The sequence below is a fragment of the Narcine bancroftii genome, chromosome 3 (assembly GCF_036971445.1).
Source record: "Narcine bancroftii isolate sNarBan1 chromosome 3, sNarBan1.hap1, whole genome shotgun sequence".
In the NCBI taxonomy this organism is placed as follows: Eukaryota; Metazoa; Chordata; class Chondrichthyes; order Torpediniformes; family Narcinidae; genus Narcine; species Narcine bancroftii.
The window spans coordinates 219837883-219858111 of NC_091471.1; the positions used below are offsets into that span (position 1 = coordinate 219837883).

The 20229-nt window shown below is 46.9% G+C and overlaps 1 protein-coding gene across 1 annotated transcript in view; it reads left to right on the plus strand.

The window, feature by feature from the left end:
* The first annotated feature begins 6060 nt into the window (after positions 1 to 6060).
* The window catches only part of LOC138758141 (calcium uniporter protein, mitochondrial-like), a 143572-nt gene continuing 129403 nt past the window's right edge, over positions 6061 to 20229 (plus strand). Inside the window, exon 1 of the mRNA XM_069926654.1 lies at positions 6061 to 6191. Coding sequence (XP_069782755.1) covers positions 6099 to 6191 — 93 coding nt within the window. The 5' untranslated portion in view covers positions 6061 to 6098. The remainder of the gene's footprint in view (positions 6192 to 20229) is intronic.

Here is a 20229-nt window from a genome sequence, read left to right on the forward strand (position 1 = left end):
AACATTTGTCAAAAATTCATCCATCTCATTTTCATCTTCTAATATTTCTGATTTATATAGTTTTATATAATATTGTCTAAAGGTATTATTTATTTCTATTTGATTTTATGTTATATTGGTTTGTTTTTATTGCAATTTTCATTCTAGATGACTCATCTGCCTTTAACTATCAAAATAAGACTTTATGCACCCATTCCCCAATTCATAATATTTTTATTAGTTTTTAGAATTTCTTTTCCATTCTATATGTTTGTAATGTGTTATATATTTTTTTTTAAATCCTCTAACTGTCAATAATTTTCTTGTGACGCTGTTCTCTTGTTTTATTTTCCAGTTTTGTTATATCTTTTTCTAGACCATCGAGTTCTGTAGCATATTCTCTCAAGATTTTTTTGTATAGGTAATAATTTGTCCTCTTAGATAACTTTTATGCATATTCAATATTAAAAAGCTATTATCAGTAGACAAAGATTGGTTTCACAGAATAATTCCATCTCTTCGTAAACTCACAAAAGTCCTTCCTTTTCAACAGTATGGTGTTGAGACACCATTTGTTTACATTTTGTTGTTTTTCCATTATTGCAATAGTTAAAGTTAATAATGAATGGTCTGATAAAGATCTTTCCCGATATTCTGTTTTTATCACTCTACTTTTTAACTGGGCAGACATTAAGAACAAATCAGTCCTTGTATGTGAATCATGTACTTTTGGGTACAATGAGTAGTCTCTTTCCATGGTATTAAGCTGGCTTCATATAATCAATCAAATGTAAATACTTCATAAATGATAATGTCATTTTTGCAGCTTTTGCCCTTGTTACAGTCTGGCTGACTTATCCAGTATTGGATCTAGACAGAAATTGAGGTCTTCTCCAACCAATGTATTTTGTCTTCCTTCTGCTGTTTAAAAAAAACTTTCATAAAGATCGTCATCATAATTTGGTGCATAGACATTCATAAATGTCCATGATTCTGCATAAATTTTACAATGTGCCATTAAAAATCTTCTGGTTTGGTCATCTGATGTCTCTCCTATTATTATTGGTATATTTTTATTAATTAGAATCACTACTTCTCTTGCTTTTGACCCAAACGAAGATGATATTACTTGTCCTACCCATCCTCTTTTTAATTTAGCATGTTCTGATTTGGTAAGATGTGTTTCTCGTAGAAAGACTACATCTGCCTTTAAATTTTTTTTGGGTGTGAAATTTGGGCCAAATTTGGAGTACTGTGTACAGTTTTGGTCACCAAATTATAGGAAAGATATGAACAAAATAGAGAGAGTACAGAGAAGGTTCACAAGAATGTTGACAGGATTTCAAGGTTTGAGTTACAGGGAAAGGTTGTGCAGACTAGGGCTTTTTTCTCTGGAGCGTAGAAGATTGAGGGGGGACTTGATAGAGGTGTTTTAAGATTTTAAAAGGGGCAGAGAGAAATGTGGATAGGCTTTTTCAATTAAGAGTGGGGGAGATTCAAACTAGAGGGCATGGTTTAAGATTGAAGGGGGAAAATTATAAGGGGAACATGAGGGGAAATTTCTTTATGTAAAGGGTGGTAGGGATGTGGAATGAGCTTCCGGCAGACGTAGTTGAGGCGGGATCGTTGGTTACATTTAAGGATAGACTGGATAGTTACATGGAGAGGAGAGGACTGGAGGGGTATGGACCGGGTGCTGGTCAGTGGGACTAGGAGGGTGGGAATTTGTTACGGCATGGACTAGTAGGGCCGAACTGGCCTGTTCTGTGCTGTAAGTGGTTATATGGTTATATGGTGTGCCAAGACCCACCTCCTTTTCATTTATCCCATTAACATTAAAACTAATAAATTTTAATGTTCTATCCATATTGATTTTTCAAACAAATATTGTTTAACACTAAACCTTTTCAATTGTTTAAATAATAATGATCTTTCCCCTTTAAAAAAAATACAATTGAAGAATGCAGTGGAGCAGAAAGATCTAGGAATAACGGTGTATTGTTCCCTGAAGGTAGGAGCGCATGTGGATAGGGTGGTGAAGAAGGCCTTTAGTATGCTTGCCTATATAAATCAGTGCATAGAATATAGGAGTTGGAAAGTAATGATGAAACTGTACAAGGCATTGGTGAGGCCAAATTTAGAGGACTGTGTGCAGTTCTAGTCACCAATTTATAGGAAGGATTTAATCAAGATAGAGAGAGTGCAGAGAAAATTTACAAAATTGTTGCCTGAGTTTCAGTATCTGGAATACAAATAGAGATTGAGCAAATTAGGTCTTTATTCCTTGGAACGTAGAAGGCTGAGAGGGGATTTGATAGAGATGTTTAACGTAATGAGAAGGATAGATAGAGTTGATGTGGAAAGACTTTTCCCATTGAAAGTAGGAGAGATGGATACAAGAGGTCATGGGTTGGGAGTTGACGGGCAAAGGTTTAGGAGTAACATGAAGGGAAACTTCTTTACTCAGAGAGTGGTTACTGTGTGGAATAGGCTTCCAGGAAAGGTGGTGGAGACAGGGTCAATTTTGTCATTTAAGAAAGAGTTGGAAAAGTATATGGATGGGAGGGGGATGGAGGGATATGGGCAGAGTGCTGGTAGTGGGATTAGAGGAGGATACTTGCATCAGTGCGGACTGGAAGGGCCAAATTGGTCTGTTTCCATGCTGTAATTGTTATATGTTAATGTCCCTGCCCTGATGGTGACGTAAACAGGAAACCCTGAAAGCCCTCGAAGAAGCCCGTTGAAACTCTCAAGGAAGAAGAACTCTGACCTTTAACACCATCTTTTACAGTTACTCCTCTCTGGGTGCCATTCTCCCCTTAGACCAGAGACTCTACCCTGCTACTACTCTCTGAGCTTTCTGTGACCATTTCAATAACATTTTCTCTTCAATAATAAATACAAGATTTTAAAAAAAATACAACTTTTACTTAGTCTCATTGTAAACATTCTTCATGGTCATCCTTTTTGGCAACCTTAGCCGTTTCATAAACCTCACAGTAAGTCTTTGACCTCATTCTTAGTTTTGAAAAATCGTCCATTTCCTTCTATTATTTAGATCCTCATAGTCGTGTGGTATAGCATCGAGTATTTCAAGTTTTGGGAACACAGTTATTTTCTTACATCATCAAATTCTGTCCTTTAAGTAGGACTAAAGTCTTGAAAAAAAAATAGCACTATTTCATGGTCAGTCTTAGGTGGAGCATTATTTTGCTTAGAGTATTCATATTACTACTCCCAGAATGGTCTCCTGTTCCAGGTAACACAAATGCCTTACCAGGACCAGTCGTGGTCACTGATTGCCAGATCTCTTGGGTCCGAGGATTCTGTGTCCCTTTTCAATATGTAGTCTTCCTCTGAATTGGTATTCCAGCACTTGTGGGATCCATGATTCAAAGAAGTTTGCTGGATCTCTTCCCTTGATTTCTTCTTTCAGTACAATCATTTGGACGTTATTTTGTCTGCTTAAATTCTCCATGTGATCGATCTTGTCCAGCAGACCTTGTCTGTCCAACTCCCATTACTTCTTCACATCTTTCTCCAACGCTTTTTAGCTTATCTTGTGTTTTTACCAAGTCTGTTTCTGCTTGGTTCATTCTTTCCATTAAATCTTCAACGATTTCTTTAATTTCGGTCATGTCTCTCTTACATTTTCAATGCTGACAAATCAGTTGCTCAGGTTTTCCATCTTCTCCGGGATATTTAATTGTTGTCCCAACTCCCCAGCTCTGATTACAAGAGGAGCGAGATCATTTGGGAAGATGGGTCAAGGAGTGGCAAATGGAATTTAACTCTGACAAGTGTGAGGAGTTGCACTTTGGTAAGTCAAACTACACAGGAAATGGCAGGGCCCTGGAATGCATTTTATAGCAGAGAAACTGAGGGGTATGTGTGTGAAAGTGGCAGTTAAGGTGGAGAAGGCATCTGGTACGCTTACCTTCAATGGGCAGGATATTGAGTGCAAAGGTTGGGACATCATGATTCAGCTGTACAAGGTCTGGGTGAGACCACACTTATGAGTACTGTATGCAGTTCTGGTCACCCAGCTGCAGGAACCATGACAACAATTTGGAAGGGGTGCAGAGGAGATTTACCAGGATGTGGCCAGGATTGGAGCTAAAGGGAGACATTGGATATGCTGGGTCCTTATTCCCAATATGAGGCTGAGGGGTGATGTTATGAATGTTTATAAAATCATGAACAGCACGGATAAAATGAATGTTCAGAGGTTTTCCAAGGATAAATTATTCCAGAATTAGAGGGCACAGGTTGAAACTTAGAGGGGAGAGATTTCAGAGGGACCCAAGCAGTGGTGGATTAACCATTAGGCTGAGTAGGCTGAAGCCTAGGGGCCCAGAAAGTAAGGGGGCCTGTCACAATCACTGGTACACCAATGGTCAATATGGGGTTACGTTAGTCCTGGGTCCATATGAAGTAAAGGGTAGTCTGGTCTCGGTTTATTGTTTCACATTTACTATGCGGGTGAAGCCGGTAGCTGTGGGCCAGAGTTGACGCCGTGCCATTGCAGCTTGGGAGCTGGTGGCAACAGCATGAAGATGTGTGTCATATGCAAGGAGGGGGCTCCAAAATACCAGAGTCCAGCCTGTCACCTGCAGTAGCTAATGAACAACAGGAGGGGTGCGCGGCCAGTGATGTTTGACTGGTGGCTATTACTGTTAAATGAGAGGCTCGTATAGAGGGGTGCCTGGGTAGCCAGGCCCTCGCTGGGGAGCGAGGGTTAGCGGGGCTGTCCTGCGCTGTGGTGGGGAATGAGGGTGGCTAGGCCCTTGCTGGGGAGCGAGGGTTGGCGGGTTTGACCTGGGCTGTGGTGGGGAGTGAGGGTTGACCTGGGCTGTGGTGGGGAGCGAGGGTTGGCGAGGTTGTCCTGGGCTGTGGTGGGGAGTGATGATGGCCAGGCTCTTGCTGGGGAGTGATGGTTAGTGGGGCTACCCTGGGCTGTGGTGGGGAATGAGGGTGGCCAGGCCCTTGCTGGGGAGCAAGGGTTGGCGGGGTTGACCTGGGCTGTGGTGGGGAGTGAGGGTTGACCTGGGCTGTGATGGGGAGCGAGGGTTGACCTGGGCTGTGGTGGGGAGCGAGGGTTGGCGAGGTTGCCCTGGCCTTTGGTGGGGAGCAAGGGTTGGCAGGGCTGCCCTGGGCTGTGGTGGGGAGTGAGAGTGGCCAGGTCCTTGCTGTGGAGCGAGGGTTGGTGGGGTTGACTTGGGCTGTGGTGGGGAGCGAGGGTTGGCCTGGGCTGTGGTGGGGAGTGAGCGTGGCCAGGCCCACGCTGGGGAGCGAGGGGTGCCAGGGCCTGTGACAGTGAAAGATCAGGGATGCCTTACTAAACCTCAGCTGAGAGCGCCAGTGGTAGCTCATCTGCACTGGACTCAAGCGGCAACGTTTTCATTCAGTGGTAGTCCCTATCTGTAGAAGTGGGCATCATCTTAACATTACAATATTTGAAGGGCAAAGGCCATAATCGGCACATTAAGCAGTAAAGAAGGGAAGTTATTGTGCAGGGGTTGGAAACCCCATTCACTGCCACATCTTGTGGTCGAGCAGTCGGGTACTAAAGGGGCAAGTCCTTCCAGTGATGGTTGGAATGGATGTGGGGTTCATGTGGAGGGAGGCAGCCTGCGCTCTGCTGGGCTGTGAACATGCAAGGGTGGGGGATCCTCTACCAATGTCAACACAGCGACCTTACCTTGAGCCCACAGTGAGGGAGTGGAGGGGGAGGAGAAGGGAGGGTAGGTGGTGGGGAGTGGAGGAGGTGGGGAAGGAAGGAGGGGAGGAGTGGAATGAAGGGGAGGAATGAGGGGGAGGGATGGGGAGGAGAGGGAGAGGAAGGAGAGGAGGAGGGGACCCGTGGGGGGAGGAGGAGGAGGGGGGAGTGGGGGGAGGAGGAGGAGGAGGGAGAGGTCCCGTGTGGGGAGGGGGTTGGAGGGAGGTCCCGTGGGGAGGGGGGAGCCCGTGGTGGCGAGGAGGAGAGGACCTGTTTGAGTAGGAGGACCCGTGGGGGAGAGGAGAGAAAGAGGAGGAGGAGGAAGGAGAGGAGGAGGGAATCCGTGGGGGGGGGGGGGGGGGGGGGAGGAGCCGGAACCGAGTCCCAGCCCCGACTCGGGATGATTTGGAGACGGACTGTTCTCGCGCTGCTCCCGCTGGGCACGAAGCTGCCGCGGCCGGGGCGCAGGTGGCAGGCGGCACCGAGCCGGACGGTGAGTGCGGGGCGGGTGGGCGAGAAGGCGTCGCGGTTTCCCCCCCCCCTTCTCTGCCGGCCCCCCCCCTTCTCTGCCGGCCCCCCCCCCTTCTCTGCCGGCCCCCCCCTTCTCTGCCGGCCCCCCCCCCTTCTCTGCCGGCCCCCCCCCTTCTCTGCCGGGTCCCCCTTTCTCTGCCGGGTCCCGTTCCCCCAACCCGGACCCCCAGGTCATGTTGTCGTCGTCCCTTCCCCCTCCCCTCCCCCCCGGCCTTCCACAACCCCCCCAGGTCACGCGGACCCCCGGGCTCCCCCTCTCCCAGGTCACCGCGGACCCCCGGGCTCCCCCTCTCCCAGGTCACCGCGGACCCCCGGGCTCCCCCTCTCCCAGGTCACCGCGGACCCCCGGGCTCCCCCTCTCCCAGGTCACCGCGGACCCCCGGGCTCCCCCTCTCCCAGGTCACCGCGGACCCCCGGGCTCCCCCTCTCCCAGGTCACCGCGGACCCCCGGGCTCCCCCTCTCCCAGGTCACCGCGGACCCCCGGGCTCCCCCTCTCCCAGGTCACCGCGGACCCCCGGGCTCCCCCTCTCCCAGGTCACCGCGGACCCCCGGGCTCCCCCTCTCCCAGGTCACCGCGGACCCCCGGGCTCCCCCTCTCCCAGGTCACCGCGGACCCCCGGGCTCCCCCTCTCCCAGGTCACCGCGGACCCCCGGGCTCCCCCTCTCCCTGGTCACGCGGACCCCCGGACAGATTCCCTGAAATGTTTACACCCAGGAATTTGAAGTTCTTGACCCTCTCCATTACTGAGCCCTTGATGAGAACTGGGTTGTGTTCCCCTGACTTCTTCCTGAAGTTTACAATCATCGCCTTGGTTTTGGGCGCAAGGTTGTTGTTGTTACACCACTCAACGAGCTGGTCAATCTCCCTCCTGTTCGCTTCCTCATTGCCATTCGTGATTCTGCTGACAACTGTGGTGTCATCAGCAAATTTGGAGATAGCATTGGAATTGTGCCTGGCCACACAGTCATGGGTGTATAATGAGTAGAACAGTGGGCTAAGCACACATTCTTGGGGTGTGCTTGTGTTTCTGTGTCTTTCTGATCAGTGAGGAGGAGATGTTGTGTCCAATTCTTACTGACTGTTGTCTTCCAGTGAGAAAGTCAAGGATCCAGTTGCAGAGGCCTGGAGGTTTGTAGCATCTTGAGCAGCACTGAGTGAATAATGGTACTGAAGGTTGAGCTGTGGAGGATGAAGAGCAGCCAAATGTATGAATTGCTGTTTTTGAGGTGATCCAGACCTGAATGGAGAGCTAGCAACATTGGGTCTGCTGTGGAGTGCTTGTGACGATAGGTGAATTGCATACTACTATTTTCCACGTATTACAACACTTACCAAGAACACCAGTTGTCTTTCCCTCCTCACTTTCCCTATACACAAATTTTTCAAAAACATTTTTCATTTGAATGTGAAATGAGAGTGGTAATAGGTTTTGTGACATTGGTAATTTGAGAGGGAGCTGACATATTCATTGAAAGCATTCTTTTTATCCATTTATCCATTGAGGTGTTGAACTGGGCATGACTGGCCTGGTGCACTGATCGTAGCCTGTGGTATTGACGTTAACTTTCTCACATACTAGACTCTTTATGCTAAGGCAATGAAGACCTTGCGTGCAATGAAGGATTGAATATCAATGTGGTCGACTATAAAATTAAAATATTTCCTTCAAAACTGCAAAATGAAAATACTAAATATAAATTTGAGAAGATAAGGATTTGCATATAAAATGAATATCCAGATTCACCCATGCGAGTCCGTCATTGTTTCTTATTTCCATAACTGGAAATTTAAATAAAATATAATTTTAATATTGTTTTTAATCAGGCCACATGTAAGGCCACTGTTAGTTCCAAGCATATATAGATTTCTGATTCCCCCTTGACATAAAGAATGCACATATAAGGCCACTCATCTCCTACATGGAGTTTTCATGCTATTTTGAAATGGCAGGTATAATTTGTGGCCAGAATGTTTCAAAATTTTTTTTTTTAAATTTTACAATGTGGCAAAGGTTCTAAGGTTGGGTTTGTAATCGCTGGAGTTTAGAAGATTGAGAGGGGATCTCATAGAGACATATAAAATTCTGGCAGGACTGGACGGAATGGATGCGGAAGGGATGTTTCCAATGGTGGGGGAGTTCAGAACCCGGGGCCATGGTTTGAGGATAATAGGCAAACCATTTAGGACCGAGATGAGGAGGAATTTCTTTACCTAGAGGGTGGTGAATCTGTGGAATTCATTGTCACAGAGGGCAGTGGAGGCAGGTTCATTAAATATATTTAAGACGGAATTAGATCTATTTCTTCAGTATAAGGGTATTAAAGGTTACGGAGTGAAGGCGGGGACGTGGTACTGAACTTTAAGATCAGCCATGATCTCGTTGAATGGCGGAGCAGGCTCGAAGGGACGAATGACCTACTCCTGCTCCTATCTTCTATGTTTCTATGTTTCTATAATAATTTTAGAAAAGGTAAAATTCTGGCATTTTGCAGGAACTCGGTTTGTGCTCATTTTAACGGAACTGAAAAATGAGAATACAGTAAAAAAAACCCTGGTATCCGGCACCGATGGGGATTGGTGATTTCTGGTTGCTTGAGGTTGTGTATTGCATGGATTGGTGAACTCATGGCGAGGAGCGCCGATTTTGAACTTCTGTACTTTTTATGTATTTATTTTCTACGGATTATTATTGCTGGTTGCTTGAATCCTGGATTATGGGGTTTTGCTGTATCTTTTTTTAATTTAGCCTTGATATGAAATCAAAGGTTAGAAGGATTACCGCTTTTCAGGTGAACCACATGCCCTTAAATTTCAATGTACATTTAGATATACAGCACAGTAACAGGCCTTTTCGGCCCATGAGTCCATGCTGCCCAATTACACCCAATTGACCTTTAATCCTCGGTACATTTCGAACAGTGGGAGGAAATCAGAGCACCTGGAGGAAACCCACGCAGACACGAAAACATATAAACTTCTTACAGAGCGTGGGATCTGAGCCCCTGTCCCAATCGCTGACGCTTTAGCAGCTTTGCGCTAACTGCTACGCCATCTGTGCCACCCTCTGGTGCTAAGTCTGCACAACTGCAATTCATAGGCGATGCTTGGAGGTATTTCTGGGAAGATGTGTTCCAGTTCTTTATGTGGAAAGAACTGTTTGGACCAGAAGACAGAGGAGGAGAAATAGGCCATTCAGCCCATCGAGTCTGCTCTGCCATTTAATCATGAGCTGATCCATTTTCCCCACTCAGCCCCATTGCCCGGCCTTCTCCCCATAACCTTTGATGTCCTGGCTAATCAAGAACCTACCAATCTCTGCCTTAAATACACCCCAGTGACCTATCCTCTTATTGGATCTGCCATGGACCTGTCCGCAACGCAATGAGCCGGTTTGCCTTTTGCATGGGTGAGCCACCACATGACCCCCCCCCGACTCCCCAGAACTGATGTTGGGAGCTGCAGAGTCCACGGCTAAGACCTCTTTAGTCCATTTGGGTGGCCGACTTTGTCTGTGTGGGAGTAGCCCAGTCACGGTGTCAGCGTGTTTCAGGTCGAGGTGCACTGGCTTGAGGTGATCAGTGGTGTAGGTCTCTTGCGTTGATCACACACTTGTTTCCTTTCCGATGCACCACCTTGTAAAAGCCCTTGTGCGGCCACTGGAATGGAGTCCAGTGCATACCCCTGTGGACAAAGACATAGTCGCAGTCCCAGAGGTCCTTGGGGACAAAGGAAGGTGTCCTGCCGTATCACAAAGTTGGGACAGGAGCTAGTGTTCCTACCTTTTCTTGGAGTCTTGTGAGCCCTGCCTCAAGTATCTCCTCTGTGTCATGGGCCACTGGCACAAACTTGCTTGGAATGATCAGTGGGGCACTGTATACCAACTCTGCCAAAGATGTGGCTAAGTCTTTAGGAACCGTGCAGATGCCAAGAAGCACCCATGGGAGCTCATCCACCCAATCCGAGCCTCCGCCATCAGGGTTGACTTCAGGTGCTGGTGGAAATGCTCTACAAGGCCATTGACTGCAGATGGTAGGCCGTGGTGTGGTGTAGCTGGGTCCCAAGTAGCTGTGCCAGCTCTGACCATAGGCTGGACATGAATTGCAACTCTCTGTTTGAGGTGATGTTGGCAGGGAGGCTAAAACAAGCAACCCAGCTTGCAATGAGGGTTCTGGCATAGGAGTCCGTGGATGTGTCGGTGAGTGGTACAGCTTCTGGCCACCTGGAACTTATCGACCATGGTGAACAGGTACCTTGCCCCCACCCCCCCAGGAGACAGGCAGTGGACCGATGATGCCCACATGAACATGCTCAAACCTCTTGTGCATCAGCTGGAAAGGTTGAAGGGGGGCTTTCACGTGCCTTTGGACTTTGGAGGTCTGGCAGTGTATGCATGCCCTGGCCCAGTGCCTGACCTGCTTGCGTAGGCCGTGCTAAGCAAATCTATCCGCCACCGGTTGGATGGTTACCCATGTGGACCAAACCATGTTGGGTGTTGAAAACGTGATGCTCCAAGCGGCTGGAATGATGGGCCGGAGTTGGCCGGTGGACATGTCACAGTGGAGCTTGCTGCCTGTTGGGGCAATGGGGATGTCCTTAAGTTGCAGGCCCGAGACTGCAGTGCGGTAGGCCAGCATTTCTTCATCCAGCTGCTGCGCCGCGGCGAGCGCCACATAGTCCAACCCTGGGGATAGGTAATGCACTGAGTGGATGAAGGTACGAGACAGTGCATCAGCCAATACGTTGTTTTTTTCGGGATATTTGTTTGAAGGTGGTGGTACACTCTGAGATATATGACAGGTTGTGTTGCTGATGTGCTGACCACGGGTCCGACACTTTCACAAATGCGAAGGTGAGGGGTTTGTGATCTGTGAAGACCGTGAACTCCCACCCCTCTGAGAAATACCAATAGTGCTGGATAGCAAGATAGAGAGCCAGCAGCTCCCTGTCAAAGGCAGTATACTTCAATTCTGGGGGTGGCAGGTGCCAACTGAAGAAAGCAAGCAGTTTCCATTGGCCCTCAATAAGTTGTTGCTGAGTTGGAAACGTCAACCGTGAGGCAACTGTGGGCACATCCACCCGCGGGTGTTCCAGGAGGGTGGCATTTTCAAGGGCATCCTGGCCTGCTTGAAAGCTGCTGCTGTCTCCATGTCCCAGGTGATTTTCTTGGCCTTGCCAGACATCAGGCCGAACAGGGGTTACATGATTTGGGCCGCTGACGGTAGAAATCGGTGGTAAAAGTTGATCCTGTCCATGAACTCCTGTAGGCCCTTGACTGTATTGGGCCTAGGAAACCGGTGTATGGGCTCAACAAGGGAACCACTCCATGCCAGTCACTGTGGTGCCCAAGAAAATCAATGGCAGACAGCCCGAACTGGCACTTCGTGGGGTTGATAACCAGTGGCGGCAGCGTGGTGCAGGTGCATTAAATGCTCTTGGTGCGAGCAGCTGGCGATCAGGATATCATCTAAGTAGATGAAGACGATATCCAAGTCGTGCCCCACTGAGTCCATGAACTGCTGGAACATCTATGCTGCATTCGTGAGTCCAAAAGGCAGTGGTGCCCAAGAAAATCAATGGCAGACAGCCCGAACTGGCACTTCGTGGGGTTGATAACCAGTGGCGGCAGCGTGGTGCAGGTGCATTAAATGCTCTTGGTGCGAGCAGCTGGCGATCAGGATATCATCTAAGTAGATGAAGACGATATCCAAGTCGTGCCCCACTGAGTCCATGAACTGCTGGAACATCTATGCTGCATTCGTGAGTCCAAAAGGCATTCACGGAAACTCAAACAGGCCAAACAGGGCGATGAGGGCCATCTTGGGGAGTCCACAGGGATGGATGGGAATCTAGTGATACCTGTGGACCAGTTTGACCTTGGAGAAGATGCATGCCCCATGCAATTTGGCCCTAAATCCCTGAATGTAGGGCACTGGGTAGCATTAGCCATAGTGGTGTCATTGAGCTTTCTGTAGTCTCCGCATGGCCACCATCCTCCAGCCGACTTTGGTACCATGTGCAGCAGAGAGGCCCACGGGCTGTCTGAGCGCCGGACGATCTCCATCGCCTCCTTTTTCCTGAACTCCTTGGTGAAGTGGAGTTTGTCAGGCTGGAACTTGTGTGCCTGGGCATGTCGCAGTGGCCCTTGAGAGGGAATGTGGAGCTACCCACCATGCTTGGGGGTGTCTGTGGAGAACTGCTACGTAATAATGGTCAGGAACTCTGTTGGTACTCTGGCAAATTTGTTGCCTGACAAAGTTACAGAGTTCCGGAGTGGGACCAGTAACTTGGCTTCACCGATCAAGAAAGTCTTGAAGGTCTTTGCATTCACTAGGCGCCGTCCCTTGAGGTCCACTAGGAGGCAATGCGTCCAGAGGATATCTGCACCCAATAAAGACTGCGACACTCCTGCCAGGTGAAACAGCTGGAACCGAACTGTAATGGGATGGTTCGCTGCTAATGGTGTGAATACGAATACTGCTGTTGTTGGTAGTGGTCATGACTTCCCAGTGCGGGTGTCATGGCACAAGGTGGGCAAGATGCTAAACTCCACCACTGTGTCTACAAGGAACTTTCACCTGGGGTGATGGTCCCATCAGTAAAGAAGGCTAACATGGTGGGCAGCTGCTGTAGCCATTAGTGACGGTTGGCTCCGGCATTTCCCGGAAAAGAACAGGGTGGGCGGCAACAGTAGGCTCTTGAGCCCTACTTTTGGTGGTTAAAACACCAACGGTCCGAACTGGAGTCGCTCCCTGCTGCGGGCGTCAGCAGCTTTATTAGAGGCATGGGGAAGTCCTGGGCCTTAGGGCATGATCCAGCAACTTGGTTGCCATGCTGCTTGGTGTGCCACAGGAGATCTGAGTGGGCCGCTACTTTGTATGGATCACTGAAGTCGTCATCAGTGATGAGGAGGCGGATATCTTCTGGCATCTGCTCGAGGAAGACTTGTTCGAACAGCAAACGTGGCTTATGGCTGTCTGCTAGTGCCAGCATCTCGTTCACTAAGGGCGATGGCGCGTGGTTACCTAGATCGTCCATGTGGAGTAACTGCGCTGCGTGCTCACGGCAGGAGAGGCCAAAGGTATGGATCAGGAGCGCCTTGATTGTTTCATACCTGTCCACAACCTGTGGCTGGTGTAGGAAGTCGATGATTCGGCCTGCTGTTTACTGGTCGAGTGAACCAACCACATAGTAGTATCTTGTGGCTTCTGACCTGGAATTGGGCTTCAGCCTGTTGAAACTAGACTGCGGCTGTGAGTTCCAGAAAATTCCAGTGCCCTACATCAGGACTTTAGGGCCAAATTGCATGGGGCATGCATCTTCTCCAAGGTCAAACTGGTCTGCAGGTATCACTGCGTGCTTGGGTCAATCGTCGTTGTGTTCGAATGCCGTTTAGACCGTCGGCGTCACCAATGTAGTCGCACTAGGCACGCAGCGAGCGAAAAACCATGCAGAATTGAAGGTGAGTTGAACCAACTACTTACTGATTCAAAAGCCACATGCTTAAGAACCCTCTCCCAGCAGCCCCTGTGACCTGTGGGGCAGAACTGACGTCAACTGCCACTGACAGAGTATTTTGAAGTGGTTTGGGAGGAATTGCTAGAGAAGCTTGCACACACACATTTTAAAATATAGAATTTTTGCAGAATGCTTTTTATAAAAATGCAACAAAGTAGCAATGGCAGCAGCTTGCCTGGGAGAGCATGTGATCTTTGCAGGCAGGGGTCAGAACAGTTTTGTTCTCAGAGAAGGAGGGGGTGAAACAGAGAGAAAGGAGACAGAAATCAGTTCCAGAAGGACAAGCTGGCAAACTTTGGAAGGCTGTCTGGTCAAAGGAGAAGACTGGCAGTCCCCTTTCTTTAAGGTGATCACCTGGAGAACCCTGAAGGGGGGAAGTTTCATCAGCAAGACTGAGTAAATAGGAATCAGGTGCAGATGTCCTGGAAAAGGAATCTCTCTCTGAAAACCAGCAGGAACCCTCCTGAGTGGTAACCATTTGCCTGTTGAGCATCAAAGCCTGGTGAACTTTATTAATGCTAACGTCTGTGCACAGAACAAAAATTGCCTGCAACCAGTGAAATTGGACTGTGATCCAAAGAACTTTTCTAATCTTAAATATACATTACACACACCTGCGCTTAGTATTAGAGGGGGGATTAAGTAGGTTAGATAGGTTAAGTAGTAAGTTAAAGTTTAATTCTGTTTTCTTGTTCAAATATAATTAAAAACTCCTTTTGTTTAAGTAACCCTGTCAGAAATAAAACTTCTCACACATGAGTCTCTTTAAAACTGATGACACGACAAGCTTTATTTACAAGTCTGCAGAGTTGGACTCAACTGGTTTCTCACCAGTTAAGCCCCGATACATACAGTGCATTCATTTTTATACCCTTGTTGTTTGCCCTTCCCCTTCTTATTAATACTGTTTTAATTGGTTAGTATTGCAAAAGCATTCTAAGTACAACTGCATTTTTAATTATCACGTTCGTTACGTACGCTGCGAACTCTACATACACTAAATTCTGTTTCTCACCCTTCTTATCAATCCTTTGTCTCCTGCATGTCTCTCACTATGACCATGAAAAGATAGGTTTAAAAAAACATATTCAGCAGCTCCTTCTGTCCTTGACTGCTAGTAAACTCTCTGTCCGTTCTGGCTTCCCTGTTTATGATTAATCATCACATTTTAACTTAAGTCATTTTAACCTAAATTCTCTATATAACAATCCACCCCTTTCTCTCTTTAAAATGTGTGTATTATATATAGATATGAATGGGGATTTTAACCTGGGGAAGAGAAACGTTTCATGATACATTAATCTCACGCTGAAATAAAAGTCTTACAGGGTCTCCCATCCCCCCTGGTTGCATAGCTTGTTCGACCATGGAAATCACCAGGCTGCGTAGACAGGGAATAATACAGGGCAAAATAAGTAGGCGGAATAAAATACCTCCGATGACCCACAAGAAGGTACGCCACCAGGTTCCTCCAAACCATTTGTCCATCCAATTAAATTGTGGGAAAGGATGCCAGGTTTGAACCGGTACATGGGACAAAGTACGAATATTATCAGCGATTTTTCGAATGGCTTGGCCATTATCATCAATCTGTAAGCAGCAATTAGTCAAATTAAGCTTTCCACATACACCTCCTTCTGTGGCTAGGAGATAGTCTAGGGCCAGACGGTTCTGATATATAGCAGAGCACATTTGACCTTGCTGGGATGCAAGTAATTGCAGGGCTATAGCTGTTTGATTTGTAACAATGTCAAGCACTGCTTGTAAGCGAATTATGCGATTTAACATATATATAGGAGTACGATAACCCCAAGATCCATCTTGAGCCCATGTAGCGGGACCATAATATTGAATTATGCGCTCTGGAGACCAATCATCTCCCCATTGTCCCAAATGTACCGTGCTAGAGCGGGGCTGACGGTGTAATGTATCAAAAATCTTCACTCCTAATTTATGACCGTGATCGTGGGGTAGGAGGAAAAATTCTGGGCGGATTATTCCTAGGAAACAAGTTCCACTCCACTGTAAGGGGAGACGAGTATAAGCTTTATTACCACATACCCAGAATAATCCATTTGGGGATACTCCATATCCCCGTTCCCAAACTCTTTTAAGAGTGGGGTTTGATTGGTATGGTCCTGTGATGGTGGAACTGGTACAATTCCAAAGCTGAATACTGCTATTAGACAGGGGTAGGCAATTAGTTTTAAAAACAGTGGATAAGAACCAAGTCAGGGGTTTAGGAAACCAAATGAAATTACCAGGCGAAATGCGAATCCATACAGCCTTGCAGGGACTTTTTCCTACTGGGTATTTGCCGATTCGTGAGAGACAATAAAAACCAGAGGGGACGTTAGAGAGAGACCAAGTTTCTCTTGATCTCGTTCGGTTAGTTGTCCAAATTCGGGAAATCATGGTCAATTAATTGAGGGACTCCCCCCACCAAGGCCATTGCTCTGACATCCGTGGACCCCCGCAGACCCAACAATTGGTTACATTAAAAGTTCCTGTAATTTTAGTTGCAAGATCTACAAAAAGGTTATCTCCCCCAACTGCATTACCGAAACTTTCATGGTTATTTGGATGGACTCGAACTAAGTCCGGCTGTCTTAAAGGGGCAGGCATTTTCGAGTGTGGAGTGGAACTTTTCATTGGAACAGTACGCTGGTGTATGCAAAACCAGAGTCCATCAGGGCATGGTGGGCCTGAGTCACCCTTCCAACCGTTAAGAGGGAAAGGAGTGCTATTAGGAATCTGTATATAATGACCCATATTATTTCCTTATTTTTCCACACAAGGGGTATATGGATGTTGGGTGGTATTTTCTGCCCAGCATTTCTCAGGAACTGAGGTATGGGAAATAAAATTACCCTCCTTTCTTCCCCAAATGTGGTCCTGAAACAGGACCACTGTGTCTCTGCATTTCTTACATTTCACACCTGATAAAGACATAGGCAAACTGAGAAAAATCAAAGAACATAACAATAACATTGTGAATCAAGTCTTTCTGCGAAATCGCAAAGTAAGAGGTTTTTCTCCAGGAACACAAGTCCAGTCTGAGTTCGTATCAGGGTCCTGAGGCGCCTCTACAGGTCCCTTAAATCTGGATGCGTGTGTCCACCCCTTCTCTCTTGTTCGTGCTGCAGCTTCTGTAGTTAAGAGAACTTGGTATGGACCTTCCCACTGGGGCTGGAGTTTTTCAGTCTTCCAGGTCTTGATAAGAATCCAGTCTCCTGGTTCCACTTTGTGTAAAGAAAAGTCTAGAGGCGGTGTTTGTGCCAATAGTCTTCTCTTTCGTAAATCTGTAAGAGAGCGTGACAGTGCCTGTAAATAGTTCCTAACAAATATATCCCCTTCCCCCAAGGTGGGACACCCCTCAACTGTACTCCAGAAGGGAAGCCCAAACATCATTTCATAAGGGGACAGCCCTACATCTTTTCGTGGGGCAGTACGAATTCTCAATAAGGCTAGGGGCAGACACTTTATCCAAGGCATTTTAGTTTCCACCATTAACTTTGTCAATTGGATTTTTAGTGTTCCATTCATACGTTCGACCTTCCCTGAGCTTTGTGGATGCCAAGGGGTATGTAATTTCCAAGAGACCTGTAATGCATCACAAATCAATTGCTGGATTTTTGAAGAAAAATGTGGACCCCTGTCTGAGTCTATAGAATCCATTATACCATATCTGGGGATTATCTGCTCTAGGAGGAGGCGAGCTACTGTAGAGGCTGTAGTATTTATTGTTGGGAAGGCTTCTACCCATCGGGTAAAGTGATCTATTATCACCAACAGATATTTCCATCTTTGAACTTGAGGTAACTCTGTGAAGTCGATCTGGATACGTTGAAAAGGGCGTATGGCTAATGGTTGACCTCCCATGGTCCCTGTCCTCATTATCTTCTTATTAATTTTTGTGCATAGGTAACAATTTTGCACCTCTTGTTGGGCCAAGGTGTAGATTCCTTTACACACATATTCTCGAAGCACTGTGTCACATAAGGCTTGGGTGCCCCAGTGGCTCTGTTGATGCAGGTGTTTTAAAATATTGCGAGTTATTTCTTTATTTAGAACAATTCTTCCATCTGGTGTTTTCCATGTTCCATCAGGTAACTGGCTTGCGCCCAGCTGATCCATGTTCTTTTCTTCCTTAGCAGTGAAAATGGGAGCTGTCTTTATGCCTTGCCTTATTGGGATTAAAGTCAGCAAACGGACTTCTTGTTGCATGGCTGCTCTTTTGGCTTCTTCATCAGCCAGTCTGTTTCCAATTGCTGTCGGGTTATCTCCCCTTTGATGGCTTGGTATGTAGACCACTGCTATTTCTTGGGGTAATGTTAAGGCTTCTAGAGTCAGAGTAATCATCTGTTCGTGTGCCAATTCCTTTCCTCTTGATGTAATTAGACCACGCTCCTTCCAGATCTTACCAAAGGTATGCACTACCCCGTATGCGTATTTGGAATCTGTGTAAATCGTTCCAATTTTCTTTGCCAGTATTCTGAGGGCTCTCTGCAAGGCATATAGTTCACAGGATTGTGCTGACCAGCTTCCGGGTAGTCTCGTGGATTCTACTACTTTCCAAGTATTTCCTTCTATTATAGCATACCCATTTCTTCTCATTCCGTCAACACATCTGGCGGAGCCGTCAATGTAGAATTCATATCCTTCTCCCAGCGGAGTATCGCAAAGGTCTTCTCGGGTCTTGGTCTGAAGATCTGTCAACTCGACACAGTCATGCTCCACCTCTTTCTCTGTTTCACTGCCGTATAAAAATTGAGCTGGGTTGCAGCTATTAATTTTTGCAAACTGTAAATCTTCTCCAACCATTAAAATGGTTTCATACTTTAATATGCGAGAATCAGTCAGCCATCGATGGGCAGTTTGTGTTAATAAAACACTCACAGAATGGGAGGTGTACACAGTCATCTTTCCTCCAAAAGTAAGTTTACGTGCTTCCTCTACCAACAGAGCAGCAGCCGCTACTCCCTGGATACACGTCGGCCATCCGCGAGACACTGGGTCCATCATTTTGGAAAGGAAAGCCACTGGGTGTCGCTGACCGCCTTTTTCCTGTGTTAAAACTCCCACAGCTGTTCCTTGGTTATGAGTGACAAATAGCTGGAAGGGCTGTTTTAAAGAGGGCAGAGTGAGTACTGGGGCTCGTGTCAGGCGATGCTTCAAGTCCTCAAACCATCCCTCCTCCTCCTGGGTCCATTTCAATGGATATTCATTTTCATTTGTCAGTTTATCATACATAAACTTCACCAAAGCTGAGTAGTCCTCTATCCATAACCTACAGTATCCTAAGAGTCCCAGGAATTGTCTTATTTCCTTCTTATTACGGGGTAAAGGCATTCTAGTGATTCCCGCAATTCGTTCAGGGGTAATCCGTTTCTGTCCTTTACTTATCTGGTGTCCCAGATATATCACAGTTTTCTCAACAAACTGTAACTTGTTTCTGGACACTCGTAGACCCTTTTTCCCCAGATAATTCAAGAGTCTAATGGTCTCTCTCCTCATTTCTTGTTCCTTGGGTCCTGATAATAGTAAATCATCCACATACTGCATTAGTTGGGAATCATCAGATTGTGGATAGTCCATCAGGATTTGTTCTAGCATTTGTCCAAACAGGTTTGGAGATTCAGTGAACCCTTGGGGCAATACAGTCCACCGAAACTGTCTCCGTCTACCTGTCCATGGATTTTCCCATTCAAACGCAAACATATCTCTACTTTCCTCTTCTAATGGACACGTCCAGAAGGCATCCTTCAAGTCGATAACACTAAACCACTCATGGTCTGGGGGAATCCGACTCATAATAGTATAGGGATTAGGCACCACTGGGTGGCGGGTCTGAACAATAGCATGCAAACTTCTTAGATCCTGAACTAGGCGATAGGATCCATCTGACTTTTTCACTGGGAGTATAGGGGTGTTATAAGGTGACATACATTCTTCTAATAGTCCGTCTCATATTAGAGTCTCAATTACCGGCTGTAGCCCTTTTCTCCCTTCCAAAGAAATAGGATACTGACGTTTCCTTACCGGCTGATGACCTGGTATTAATGTGACATGTAAAGGTGGGATGTCCAGACCTCCTCGATTTCCCTCCTTATACCAGACTCTCTCGTCAATCTGCCGTTCATCCTCTTCCTTTAAAGCACAGAGGTGGACTCTCACTTCTCCGTCTACAGGGAGAGCACCCAAACCTAGGAGAGCCTGTAAGTCCCTTCCTAGGAGGTTAAATCCAGCCGACGGTAACAACAAGAGGTCTTGTACCCCTTCTCTTTCTTCCAGTTTCACTGATACTTGGGGAATTATTGATACCATTCTGGGAGCCCCTTCTATCCCAGAAATTGTCAAATTACTTTTTATAGGTTCAGTTCCGATTGGCACAGTTATTACACTACTTCGTTCCGCTCCTGTGTCCACCATAAACACCACCTCTTCTCCCTTGGGACCAATTTTTAGTTTTACCAGGGGTTC